A 13,247-nucleotide genomic window follows, 5' to 3' on the forward strand; every position below is an offset into this window, starting at 1 on the left:
GTACAAGAAATGAAAAGAGATATGTTGTTATTTTATAGTTATTTATGATGAGCAATTATTGATACCCAATTTACATGCATGGTGAAGCTTAAAACTGTAATGATATCCATTGATTAATCAAAATAATCATCACTTAAATCCTCCTCGTGAATCCTATCGAAAAGATCTCTTAGATTCTCATCGGCCGCTATCAGAGCTTCCACTTCTTTTCCCATGTCAATTTCATCGCCCTCAACGACACCTGTCCAATATATTCTTTTAAGGTCGTCTTCCTTGATACTAACCGCACTTTGCACGGCAATATTTAAAAGATTTGTTGCTCCTTGCAACTTCTTCATCACGTTCCGTAACTGAGTTTGTAATTCGATGTCCTGAGTTCCCTTCTCATCTTGAGAAATATTCATCCAGCACGCGCAAAAGGCAGCGAGGAACTCTCCTCTGTACCGCCATATCCTCGGGTGCGAGTTGAGAATGACGGCTTGCGCTGCAGCCACACCAGCTGCGAGTAGGGGCAAGTGTGCCGTTACGAATGGGTTGGTGAGAGTGTTGTAGATAACAGGAATTATTTCCTGTAGGTACTTTGTTGTATGGATCCCGATGTGTTGAACCACAGTCTTTAACTGGCCCAGAATGAATGTCGATAGTCTCGGATACGGGAATGAAGCGAGCATGGAAGATTCAGTCTTGGTGGTTGGGGTGTATGAGCTGATATGGTGGAATGCCGAAATGACATTGTCGCGGAGGAGGGTCGTTAGCCGGGACGTGTAGGCTGCTCTGTTGTCTTCTTGGTGGTATGATGACGACTGACCAATGTGATAGCGGGTCTGAAGTGTGAGTAGTAGTGCTTTGTACGTAATTCCCAGGATTTGCAGGCTTTCATCTTCAGCTGTTAGTGTTGGAAGAGAGAGGAGAGTTGGGGTGAGAGCGTCGTCGAATACGGAAGATAGATTCGTGCGTCGGAGAAGGTCTGAGTTGCTTGATTGAATGGGTTTGAGAAAGCTTATAAGAAGATGGCATCCGCGATATTTGAATGACGGACTCTCATCGTCTAAAAGAGACAAAATAGGCGGGACATAGAACTGGAATTGATTTTCCAGGCGTGCAATATCGGAGGACTGTTGTTGATTGCATCAGATGGAGGCTCCAGCGATTAATTTCGTAGTAAACTTACGGTATATAGTGAAAGCACCCACTCCAAAACTGTCGTCGCATATACATCAACATGTTTCCACGGCTTCGCCTCGGGGTTGAATATATTCCCGTCGAATCTGGGTTGAGGCATCGGGTGAAGATTCTTTCGGCCGGCTCCAGTAACGGCTGTGTTTCTGGTCTTTGCAAATATCGGCCTTATTTTTGATTTAGACATTTGTTCCACGATGTCCCAGTTCCTTTGATGGTTCTCTGATGGCGAAAATGTCTGTAGCACTGCAAGGGCGTCATGGTAGCTTTTGCTAGTTGTCCATGAATCACGCGTGTTTGTGAAGCTTGCAAGAGCTGTAAAAATGTCCGCTGCATTTTCTGCCTCGGCTACAGGCAAGATGCTATTGAGAGCTTCAATGCATGAAATTGCGATCTCGAAGGTGGATCGCTTTGATTTAAGTGTTGTCGTCAACTTGATCTTCTTCGACTCTGCAAGGCGTTAAATTGAAACTCCTCACGTATATAATGGTGAACTCACTATCATCTGTGTATTCGGATTCCAGGGCCTCAGCAAAATCCGAGGATGGCAAAGATATTTGCACCAACCAAGCATAAATCGCCTGTGCTGCCTCCTTACCATCAGCACCAAAAGGCTCGCTGAACTTCCATTCCCTGAGAGCAGTCCAGATAACCAGTAAATCCTCATTCAGCTATTTTCGGTATTAGTAAGTTTCTGAATTAGGGACCGACAAATAGTTGTACGCACGGCAGATAAATCTTGAGCATCAGGAGACGATAGTTCTGTTTGTAACGCGGGTAATGTTACTATTTCGTCATTAACCTCCGCCTCAAACCGATCTAAACTCTCATTATTCGTTTTTTTGATATATGCTCGCGCAGCAAGGCGAGTTTTCTCCATCTCGCCAAGTCCTTGCGGGATCGACACTGTTGCGATATCGTTCTGAGACTGACATCGAGAGGTGTAAGGAAAAGCGGGCAACGGCTGCGGAAATCTATCCACATTTAACATTATTTATCCGCAGGGAGCAAACGTCAAGCACGCGGCCATAAAAACTTTGAATACAACACAGCCTGATTTACAGCATTGAAACTAATCCACAAGACTTATAGGGTGTTTTTATTTAAATTGCTGATACGTTCCCATTGTGGTGGTTAATCTAACAGCCATATAGTGGAGGGTATATATCTCTATCTGCCCATGCTAAATGCCAAGTTCCGCTCTCCTTCGCTTCATCTCGTTGACAGCCTCTTCTTTCTCTGTTATCTCAGGATGAAGCAGCTGCCATTCAATCATCTTTTCAAGTGCTATGCTCAACCACTTGCCACGGCCTGCGCCCAGGGCTGCCGAGAGTTCAGTGCCGTTGACAATTGGTCTCAATTCCGTCACGTTGAGCAAGCTTTCTCTCTCAATGTAGGAGAGGAATTTATCATACTCGTCAATCACTATTTCGACTATTAGCGACTATGTCGAAAATTCAAAAAAGGCTACTTTACCATTGGAGAACTCGGCACCGGCCATGATCTCTTGGAGCAACGCCATGATAGCGACCATCCGCCAGTCCTTCTTCCAGGATCGTATGGTAAGGCCAACGCGCTGTCTAATTTCGGATTCTGTGCCAGAAATTTCCCCCGCTAAGAAGCTATCTTTAAGTGATTTGAGTTCTGTAAAGTACCCGACTGATTCCTTCAGAATGCAGACTGTCTTGTTGTCGGAGCGGAGATTGTCTCTGGCCACCTCTGCTGCGCGTGCAACGACCGGTGGTTTTTCTGACTTTGATTTGATCGGACGGGCAGGGACAAGCGCCCAAGGGGAGAAGGCAGCTACTATCCATGCATGGTAGGCATCGATTTCATCGCGAATGAGGAGATCATGTAAATGTTTGGTCTTTTGGGAAAGGTCATCTGCGTCGTCGGCAGGATGGGCGATCTTGTCAAAGCTATCGTAAACAAGCGACCAGGAGCTTGTATCCGCTTGTGCTTCGTCCCTTAGATTGGCGAATATGGTGGAGTGTAGCGAGAGGGTGTCAATGTGCGTCAACGCCGCCTTAGGATCCGGCCCTACTCGTATTTAGTATGTTTTGGCGACAACAAGTAGTGAACAGCTTACCCCGAAGCATTTTCTCTACTTCTGCTCCCACACGCTCCTTGCTAATCTTAAGCCTGAGTGCATCCTTGATGGACTCGTTCTGCATAGCTTGTTTACAGTCGTCGTCGATGCGGTAGCCTAGCCGGCTTGCGAATCGGATGAGTCGAAGGATGCGTAGAGGGTCATCCTTGAACGTCTGGTAGGCCTCGAGTGGCGTCCTGATAAGCTTCTGCTTTAGATCTTTGAGGCCTAGGCCTGTCAAATCTTCAAGAGCTGACGTATTTAGGTTGTAGAACATCGCATTGACGGTTGCGTCGCGACGCAGAGCATCTTCTTCGGCTGTTCCAAATTCCATTTGCGGGTTTCGACTCTCCTCTGTGTATGTCTCCTTCCGCAGGTTTACCAAGTCGATGTCTAGTCCAAAGATCCTGGTGGTCACTGTTTCCAGGTGCTTGGACTTTTCCGGGTTCGCGTCGATTTTGTGGACTTTGACGATTTCGTCGTCATTGAGCGCAGGATTGCCGCTACCCTTGTATTTAGCCAGATTCTCTGGATCATCCAAATATTCTTTCATAAAATTCCCAAACTGAAAGCCGGTCATTGTACTGATTGCGACATCAATATCGTGGCTGTCAACGCCCAGTAGCTTGTCTCGCACCCAGCCACCAGTAAAGCGCAGCACCATTTCTTGCTGTGCATCTTGGCCTGTCGGTTCGTTTTTTTGCTCAATGTAGCTTTTTACATCAAGCAGAAGTCGTTCAATGAGGTGCTCGAGCGGGGTGAGCTCGATTTTGGGGAGAGGCTGTCGGATCTCTTCCGTCTGGACAACCATGTTGTCTCGATGCGGGGAGGTCGACGTCGTGATGCGTCGCCTCTTGTTGGCTCGCTGGGGGCTATCTTCTTGGACCTTGTGGACCGGCATGAAAAGAGGGAGGCGTCGAGTGTTCAACGAAGGCGCACAACATCCGCCATGCACGGCGATGCTGGAGGCGGGGAGGGAAGAATATTCGCGACAGACGGTTTTCCGAAGGAGCCGGACGTTGTTCTTCCACAAGGACGAGCAAGCCTTCAGCATTTATAAGGCTATAAATGCAGCATGACTCACACTGATTGTTGCTGCGGAACCGTGGTATGGAAGAAAATTGCTGTGTCGACGTAATAATCCGGTGTGACTCCCGGTTTTTACGCAGCCTGGCGGTGATGAGTCAACGAGTCGACGATGTCTGCCTTGAATCAGACTCCTGTAAGCAGCCAATTTCGTATTATGTGGTGAGATGTCCAGATGAATTTGTGCAAGATACATACACAGTAATGGTTTGCGCGGGCAAGGAAGGAGCGCGCAGTAGAGAGACGCCCGCATGGCGGCTTCCGCCCTCACCTCACACCTCACCTAATCAACCACCCTCTCTCGACACTCACTCATGATCGCTGCTTGCATGCCCCTCCACGCACCACCGCGCCTCGTCCCCAACTCATAAATGCAGCCATATCTACACAGCTTCACGTCCCGCCCACAATCACGGCATTCTTGAGTCGTCCATGACATCGCCCGAAGATGCAGCCCCGGTCAAGCCTCCGCCATCTTTCTCAGGAGCCCCCATCGTCGTGCCCAAGTCGACATACTCCGCCGACACTGTCCAGTCGCCGCGCTCCTTCACTGCAGACCTGCGAGATGCCCCGTCCATAGCCTCGTCCACTCCGCAGCTGCCGTATCGAAATGAGTCGCCATCTCGATCTGCTTCCCCCAGCAGCAGGCTGTCGGGTTCCGTCTCCCTCCCGAATAGAGCGTCAATCGGGTCGCCGCTGGGGAGCCTGCCGGATGTGTCGGACAGCATCCGGTCATTGATCATACGCTCCTTTTCCCCGTCGATCGCCATCTTCGCTTCTGATGATACGGAGGAATTGGTGAGGCAGAAGGGGTTCAAAGGCGGCTTCCGAGAGCTGGTACGGCCATTCGGGGAGAACATCACGGGCAAGGTTGTCGTGCGAGATAGTGTTGGGTCAAGCCGTGGATGGGATGACTTTAGCATCCGCTTCGTGGAATTGTCTCCTCAGAGAAAGACACAGAATGATCCCACGACCCCGCCGGTATCTCCGCTCGTCCAGCTTGAAGAGCTCCTCCAACAAAGACTGGGCTCTGCCGACGATGCAACAAACAGATGGTCGCAGCTCACCCAGTCTCCGATGGGCAATACATCGGTGTCTTCACCTTTCTATCAACTACTCCTCCGTCGACTGCTATCCGTCGATGCACCTACCCCTCACGAAACTTTCTCTCACCCAGTCGCCTGCGTTATTACCATCAGTTCGCGCAACAAGACCCCCTTAGAATCGCTTCGGCAGCTGTATACGCAAACGAGCCAAGGCAGTACAGCACCACCCCCCTATGTGCACTCGGAATTCCTTCGGTATTATGTGCTCGTTCATGACGAGGACCGCGACGATATCGCGGAATCCACGAGGCTCTACGATCAAATGAAACGCCACTTTGGACTACACTGTCATCTTCTAAGACTACGAAGCGACCAGTGTGTCGTCACTGATGATGACAGCACCGAGGTTCCCCCGTGTGAGTGGTTGTCTCCGGAAGAGGAACTCTCGAAAATGAACGAAACTAGTAAGGACAAATCTTATGGAATCTGGGACATCCGCTAACTTTAGAATGTTAGGTGCGTTGATAGACCTCGGCACTGAAGTTGCTTACCTCTTTGAAAGCGACGTTACCGCTATAAAAACACTTATACGCGAGCTAGTTGTGCAGTCCGTTGTTCCGTTTATGGAAAACAAAGTCGCATTATGGAACGATCAAGTAGCCTCTAAGCGAAGGGGCCTCAGTGGACGGTTCATGTCCATGTCACGAAGATGGACTGGGTTTGGGTCTAGCTCGAAATCGGGCTCGTCGGGCTCGTCGGGTGGTATGTCTGGTAACTACGATGCTTCACAAGGCTTTTATAAGCCCGACGTCCCGGAAGCACTATTACGGAAGCTAGGAGACTTTGCGTTCATGTTACGGGATTACAAACTGGCTGCGTCCACCTATGACCTCGTTCGATCAGATTATTCTAACGACAAGGCATGGAAGTATCATGCAGGGGCTCACGAAATGTGTGCCATCAGCTCACTATTGAACCCCTTGTCGTCTGCTGTTAAGAGCAGGGTCGAAGGTATCGATCAGATGATTGACACCGCTTGTTATTCATACCTCACAAGATGCTCGGACGCTGTCAACACGTTGCGATGTCTTGCGCTATCAGTTGAACTCCTGAAGTCAAGAGGTGGTTCAGCCACCGAAGGAGCTGCCAGATGGGCAATGCGTTCCATGGAACTGGGACTTGCCGGTCCAATCGGCCAGGCTCTTTTTACAGAGCGCGTGTCAGCTTGCTATGCATCAAAAACCAGCACAGGAGGTGCCAAGTGGGGAGCTCGTCGCAGGAAAGCAGCGATGTGGAGCATACTCGCAGGCGAATCCTGGCTGAGGCTAGGTAAACCTGCCCTTGCCTCAGCCTGTCTGGAAGACGCGGATCGACTATACGCTGAAGTTCTGGACAAGGATGGTGTCTTTCCGATGTCGGATATGCAAGAATTCATAGACAATCTCAAGCACGCTGTCAAGGTCGAATTCCTCGAGTCGAAGGGAGTCGACACCAGCGACGAGACGATAGTGGCTGGGCAGCTGGGGACGGAGGAAACCAGCGAGAAGCTAGACACGAGAGCCAATCGTCGATCGATTATTATGGCTTCTTCTCCGCTTGACAATGGCCCTCTCAGCCCGACTAAGCACCAAGGGGAGAGCGCCAAGACACTTGACGACGATTTTGAATAGATAAATGAATTTGATGGTTGACAGGCGTCCGTAGGGATATTCATGCATGTCATATATATATATAGATCGCGAGCATATACGGGTGGTATCAGCACGTCTGTTGATGCTTGGGAGTTTGGTGGGCCTTTCCAGGAATTTATCTTTACAACTGATACTTTAAATACTATTTATGACCATGAATTTACACTAGCGATTTTATATTATCTAGACTTTAAATATACATATAGTACATGTAATTGATTCGGTATTGAATTTCAGCAAATGTTGATGTTGACATCTAAAAACTGGCGCGTTACAAAATTACATATTCTTGTACAGCCGCCAACTGCAACTAACGTTGCTCCCTCCAGATGTCCAGATTTCCGCAACATTGAATGATTCCTACCTTAACAACATCTTCAATATTCAAATATCAGCATGCACAAAGGTTCCCGAATACTCACGAAGCGTGCCATCATACATTTCTATCCCCTTCCTTGTTGTCGGCCACTAAACGCGAAATTCTTTTCCCGTGTTCATTCCAAAGCACTGCTAGAACTCCGCATAGAAACAACGCATGGAGCAGGTATGCAGCCGTTTTCTAGCTAGATAGTCCGATGGCTAATCCTACAATGCAAGACGAGGGAATTTCCGAAGAAGACCTATATCGATACACTAGGTATCGATGGATGTAAGAGAAGCAATCCGATTAGGGATCCTAGCTGATTAGGGGTATTTAGATTCAACGAGCAAAATGAGCTTTCCAAGCGGTACTTAAAATTCAATCTGCGTCGGCTTATTGATATCGCCGTTAGTGTCAGCGATGGGGCTCGGTCTTGTAAGTTTTCTTAATGCTCTCTATCGACCTAAAGCAATACTAAAACCATTCAACAGGCACCAAAGTCTTAAAGTGTTCAGAAGGGCTACACAACAAGGCGTTTATTTTAACAATGGACAATGGAACTGAAGTGTTTGCCAAACTTCCAAATCCAAATGCCGGGCCTGCTCAGTACACGACTGCCTCTGAGGTCGCTACATACGATTTGGTAAGACAAATTATTTCGCGCAACTATTGATACATGCAGCTAAAAACCATAGCTACGCGATGTGTTTAGGATACCCGTGCCTCGGATTCTTGCATGGTCTTCGGACGCAGCGAGCAATCCTGTAGAGGCCGAGTATATCATTGCAGAAAAATCACCTGGTGTTAGGCTTGGCTCTATTTGGAACAAATGGCCGCGAGAAACAAAACTCAAGTTGATCAGGCAAGTGGCTGATATAGAGAACACCTTGACCAATATAAAGTTTCCCAAGCACGGTTCTGTTTATTTCAAAGAGGATCTGCGCTCGTTAACTGGGGATGCGGAAGACCTCAACATCGACTCTACCAATCTCAGACGTTTCTCCATTGGGCCACTTACCACGGCTGAGCTGTGGACTAATACTCGGAAAGATATGGACTTAGATCGTGGCCCCTGTGGGTAAACCAACATTATATCCTTAGCTAATGTGGCTAATTATTACGGCACAGGGCGAGATCCAAGCGAGTACACGCAGGCATTGGGACGCAATGAAATGGCATGGATCAAATCGCGTGCAAGTTCCCGAATGAACTATCATCGGTCAATGCAAGAACATGAGAGTACAGAAGACGGCCTTGCACTTCTTTCCCAATACATGGATGTGGCATCTGATCTTGTCCCTCCCTCGGACGACGAATCAGCGGCATCTAATGTCCTCTGGCACCCTGACCTTCATCTGGACAACGTCTTTGTGGACCCGGACACCCACGAAATCACCTGTATTGTAGACTGGCAATCAGCATGTGTGGCTCCTCTGTTTTACCAGTCTGGAGTTCCAAGAATGTTTCGACATCCTGGGCCCGTTCAAGAAGGTTGGGTTGTCCCGGTTCGGCCTGAAAACTATGATAGTCTTAGCGAAGACGAGCAAAAGAAGGTCGATAATGATTTGGAGAGCGAGATCATGCACAAATACTATGAATCTCAAGTGTACAAACGAGCTCCTCGCCATTGGGCCGTCCTTGAACAAAAGATCATTCCCATCATCCGGAAACCTGTCTGGTTGGTAAGTGGTGTGTGGGAAAATCGGAATCTCTTCTTCCTCCGCCAGTCACTCATGTCGCTCGCCACGCACTGGGAAGATATATTTCCGAACAGTAAGATACCTTGTCCGATCAATTTCACGGATAAAGAGGTTGAGATTCATGCCAATGAGGAAGAAAACATGGACAGCGTCGGAAAAATACTTACCATGTTTCGGGACGGAGGTGTGCTCCCCGTTGACGGGATGGTCGAACGCAAAGACTACGAGATTGCCCGCGAAAACAGCAGCAAGTTCAAGGAGATCTTCATCGGATTAGCTAAAGATCAAGCCGAGAGAGAGTTTTTCACAAAACTCTGGCCGTACCAAGAGCCTGAGAAATAATGGCAGTTTGCGATATGAATAGATGCGCGCGCTTTGCAGAGCAAGGAATCATATTCTGACACCCAACTCTCGCGATATTCTATAAATATAAAATCTCTCCTTCCTAGCAATATCACTATATATTCCTTTTGGATTCATACGAGCGATTGATCGTGAAACTGTCAGTTGGAGATAGATGTAGATATGAAATCCGCTATTCCGCATTAGGATTATCGCGTCGATCCTTTTTGCCGGGCGGACGTCAAGGCGGTGAGCGGGGTTGATGTCGTCAACGAGGTCGAGATAAGCAAAACAATCAAGACTAGCTCAACCCTCATTAGAACTTGGACTAATTGAGATCTCGGGACTGCAACTTCTTCGGTCGATATCTGATTATTTACTGATTGGAATATGCTTCTCGTTTGATCAAACCTCCGAAGAGAAGAACATTGACCGGGGTTGCCATGGGCGACCTAATAAACTACATCCTCTCTCACGAAGATGCTTTCAGAAGGTTCGGGCTCATGGAGTCAGCGTGTTTATTTCGCTAATATTCTTTGCTTAGAAACCGGCTACCGTCGCTTTACTCCGACTTTTCAATACACAAAGACACCAACCCGGATGGATACGCAGTGAATGTGGCAGCATGGCAAAAGGCCCTTACGAACGCCGCGTTGGCTGGATATGTAACGTCTGGTAGCGGCCAAAAAAAGGACTTTTTATCACTCACCACCGATCAGAATCTCTTGCACAATCTCGAAATTCCAGAATGGGGCAGACCAGTGGCTTTGGCGAGCGTTTTCGTAAGACAGATCGCACAGCTTGATACGGTAATTCACGGTGCTGATTTTTATCCCACAGGATGAGGCCATCCAGAAACGAAGCATGGTTCCACAAGAACTTTATAAATCCAGTGCGTTTACGCTGAAAACAAGTCGATGGAGGCTAGACCCAGGAGTTTTGAGCCCGTGGAACGTCATGAATTGGAGCTTGAAGCGGCTCAAGGGCTTGGTAGTTGGTCCCGGCGCAACTCTAGGTGTTCAAACGTTGGTTCTCGTGAATAACCTCCAGGTATGCATGAGTCATCCGACATACAGCCGAGAATTAGTCTAATGCGTGCGATAGGAAACGTCAAAGCGAGTGATCGATCAAGCAGCAAGTCACGACTGTTCTTCTTTGGACCGGATATACTCCAAGGAAAAGTTTGCAGAAAGATTTGGCAAGGTGTTAGGCCAAGATGCAGAGCTGTCCGATAATGATATTGATATGTTGCTGATCTATCTCTCGCGAGATATCAACGCAATTGCGTACGATGGAAAGGTAACGCTCGCAGGCTATAGTCTATAATAACGTACTAATTCGGTCCATACAGACTATCAAGTTCCACGGTGGCGATGATACATCACCTATCACACATGAAGATTCAACTATAGCATCGATAAAGACCCTAATATCCAACATAACCGAACAAATATCACGATTAGAGCAAAAAATAAACGAATTGAACGCTAACGCAAAAACCTCGCTTAATAACAAGAACCGCGTCTCAGCTCTCTCGGCTCTCAAGTCAAAGAAAATTGCCGAGCACAACCTGAAGCAACGATCCGACACATTGAACCAACTAGAAGAGGTTTACAGCAAGATCGAGCAGGCTGCCGACCAAGTCGAAATTGTCCGTGTCATGCAAGCCAGTACTAGTGCCCTACGCAGCCTCCATGCACAAACAGGCGGCGTCGAAACAGTGGAGAACGTGGTCGACAACCTGCGGGAAGAAATGTCCAAGGTCGACGAGGTCGGCACTATCATTAACGAGGCTGGTCCTGTTGTTGACGAGGGCGAAATCGACGACGAGATGGAGGAGCTCGAGAAGCAAGAAGTGCGAGAGAAGGAGGAAAAAGAGGCAGAAGAGACGAGAGAAAGGTTGGCACAGCTGGACAGCCAGAAACACGCGGCAGAAGAAGCTGCGCACAAGCTGGCGGAACTCCAGAAGAATAATGTGGACACGGGGGAAGATTCGCTTTTGGCGGAGAGTATCGGGAGGCTGTCGAACATGTCTCTAGATGATAAACCGATCACCAAGGAGAAGGAAGAGAAAGAGAAGCAGCCTGTCCCTGCGCAATGAGCTACACATTTGTTATTGTTTTAAAGATACCAATGCTCTCAATTCGATGCGCCATATGTACATTTCACAGAGTCTCATGATTTTTCTATGTATCATAGATTTTCCAAATATCCACATTTTAATGTCAAGCGCTAATGCCACCTAAACGGTGCAAAGGCTGGATCAAATATCATTCCCCCGGCGTCGTTTTGTACTTCAGCCGTGCTTGTTTCAGCTTGATTTGTTTTTTCGCTATTTGGTAGCCCATTATTGAGTTCTATAGGGTTTCCGAGGTCTATAGGTACTTCAGGAAATGCAGCTGTGCTGACTTCGACTTGGGTGATACTGCTTGAAATATTGGCGCTAATGGGTTGTTCGATACCAATGGGCTGTTCGACATGAATGGGTTGGTTTCCCGACTCCTGGGCAGTGACTTCTGGTTCCTTGGCGCGAATTTGCATATCCTTCTTTTTCCTAGCATCCTCGATCAGCCGCCGAAAGTCATCGCCGTGGCTTGTCGACCACGCGCCTGCATCAAAACTCTTGGCCATGATGGCATTTGGCCCCGATGGAGGACCCAGGCTCGGCGCCATGCCGCCTTGTGTTCTTTCCCATATCTCTAAGTCTCGGAGTAGTTCTCTTTTTGATTTGGGGAGTTTGGCGTCGCAGTTTGCGTTCCACAGATTCATCCATTCCGTATGGCGTCTTTGTAGCAGAGGTCGCGGGCCCCAGTCTGGTATGCCTAGGTCTTTCAATTTTTTGCGGAATGCAACCTCTTTGAGCAGCGAGTAGTTTATAGCGGGTAGACGCTCTGGTGGTTTCGTATTTTGTTGTTGCTGGATGTGATGGCTCTGGGGGGGATATTGAGGGGTGCTGTATAGGTTGATTAGCAACAACAAGCAGTTGCCTTGGTTTCATAATACATACCGTGCAGTGCGCGACTCCCTGCTTCGTTGTGCCGGTCCTTTGCAGATGTCCAAATGACTAAACACAATTGCTTCCTTCATCCGACGGTTGCACATAGGACAAGCTACGAGACCATCGTCTAGAAGAAGAGATTGTCAGTTGAAGCAGAGGAAAGCGAAGAAACTCAGTTACATACCCGGCACAAAATCATCGTCTTGCGGATCTTCATCAACAGGTATTTGCGTCGGTTCCACCGCAACAGCCTTTACCCGCGACCTTGTTCTTCTCAGTTCTGGGTGTGATGAGCCATGTTCATCTGTGGTATTATCCAGCCGTCGCTTTTTAGCCAACGGTTGTAACGTGTCGATATCTTCTGCGTGCCGTACAGCGCTCTCTCGCGCGAGGTTCAGCAGGTCTTTTCGGACCTTTTGAAAGCTATCGACCAGTTCTTGAACTGTCCAGTTGCGCCGGAGCTTGAGCTCCTGGTCCTGACGCCGGCAGGCTGGGCATGTGCCTTCTGCGCTGAGGCATCGCCGGATGCAAAGCGAGCAAAACGTGTGCGAGCAGGAGGTGATCACGGGGGTGTCGAAGAAGTCTTTGCAGACTTGACAGCGCAGCGCAGATTCGACCGAGGCGACGCCAGATACTGGTGTTGTTAACCAGTCCGTTGAGTCCGGTATGTCAAAGGTTTGATCCATGGTCGCGGGGCACGCACTCGCATTTGTGATTGTATTGAAGAATTCGAAATAGCATTGATTAATAAACAA

At 48.3% G+C, this 13,247-nt stretch overlaps 5 protein-coding genes across 5 annotated transcripts; 3 read left to right on the plus strand and 2 right to left on the minus strand.

Annotated features, from left to right (window-relative positions):
- Nucleotides 1-113: 113 nt before the first annotated feature.
- Nucleotides 114-4,322, minus strand: TRUGW13939_04998 (uncharacterized protein; the record flags this gene model as incomplete). The annotated part of the gene is made up of 7 exons (XM_035488163.1): nt 114-1,115; nt 1,172-1,629; nt 1,679-1,850; nt 1,907-2,107; nt 2,405-2,604; nt 2,656-3,219; nt 3,269-4,322. The coding sequence occupies 7 exons, from the start codon at nt 4,320-4,322 to the stop codon at nt 114-116; spliced, it is 3,651 nt and encodes a 1,216-aa protein (XP_035344056.1).
- Nucleotides 4,323-4,786: 464 nt separating this feature from the next.
- On the plus strand, nt 4,787-7,070 carry TRUGW13939_04999 (uncharacterized protein; the record flags this gene model as incomplete). Its single annotated transcript, XM_035488164.1, has 2 exons — nt 4,787-5,864; nt 5,917-7,070. 2 exons carry the CDS (start codon nt 4,787-4,789, stop codon nt 7,068-7,070), a joined length of 2,232 nt encoding a protein of 743 aa, XP_035344057.1.
- A 611-nt stretch (nt 7,071-7,681) lies between these two features.
- TRUGW13939_05000 (uncharacterized protein) lies at nt 7,682-9,494 on the plus strand (the record flags this gene model as incomplete). The annotated part of the gene is made up of 5 exons (XM_035488165.1): nt 7,682-7,740; nt 7,790-7,887; nt 7,944-8,095; nt 8,148-8,526; nt 8,581-9,494. The coding sequence occupies 5 exons, from the start codon at nt 7,682-7,684 to the stop codon at nt 9,492-9,494; spliced, it is 1,602 nt and encodes a 533-aa protein (XP_035344058.1).
- Nucleotides 9,495-9,937: 443 nt separating this feature from the next.
- TRUGW13939_05001 (uncharacterized protein) lies at nt 9,938-11,595 on the plus strand (the record flags this gene model as incomplete). Its single annotated transcript, XM_035488166.1, has 5 exons — nt 9,938-9,987; nt 10,039-10,276; nt 10,335-10,544; nt 10,599-10,793; nt 10,846-11,595. The coding sequence occupies 5 exons, from the start codon at nt 9,938-9,940 to the stop codon at nt 11,593-11,595; spliced, it is 1,443 nt and encodes a 480-aa protein (XP_035344059.1).
- Nucleotides 11,596-11,726: 131 nt separating this feature from the next.
- On the minus strand, nt 11,727-13,178 carry TRUGW13939_05002 (uncharacterized protein; the record flags this gene model as incomplete). The annotated part of the gene is made up of 3 exons (XM_035488167.1): nt 11,727-12,447; nt 12,502-12,619; nt 12,677-13,178. The coding sequence occupies 3 exons, from the start codon at nt 13,176-13,178 to the stop codon at nt 11,727-11,729; spliced, it is 1,341 nt and encodes a 446-aa protein (XP_035344060.1).
- Nucleotides 13,179-13,247: the final 69 nt, after the last annotated feature.

The sequence above is a fragment of the Talaromyces rugulosus genome, chromosome III (assembly GCF_013368755.1).
Source record: "Talaromyces rugulosus chromosome III, complete sequence".
Classification (NCBI taxonomy): domain Eukaryota; kingdom Fungi; phylum Ascomycota; class Eurotiomycetes; order Eurotiales; family Trichocomaceae; genus Talaromyces; species Talaromyces rugulosus.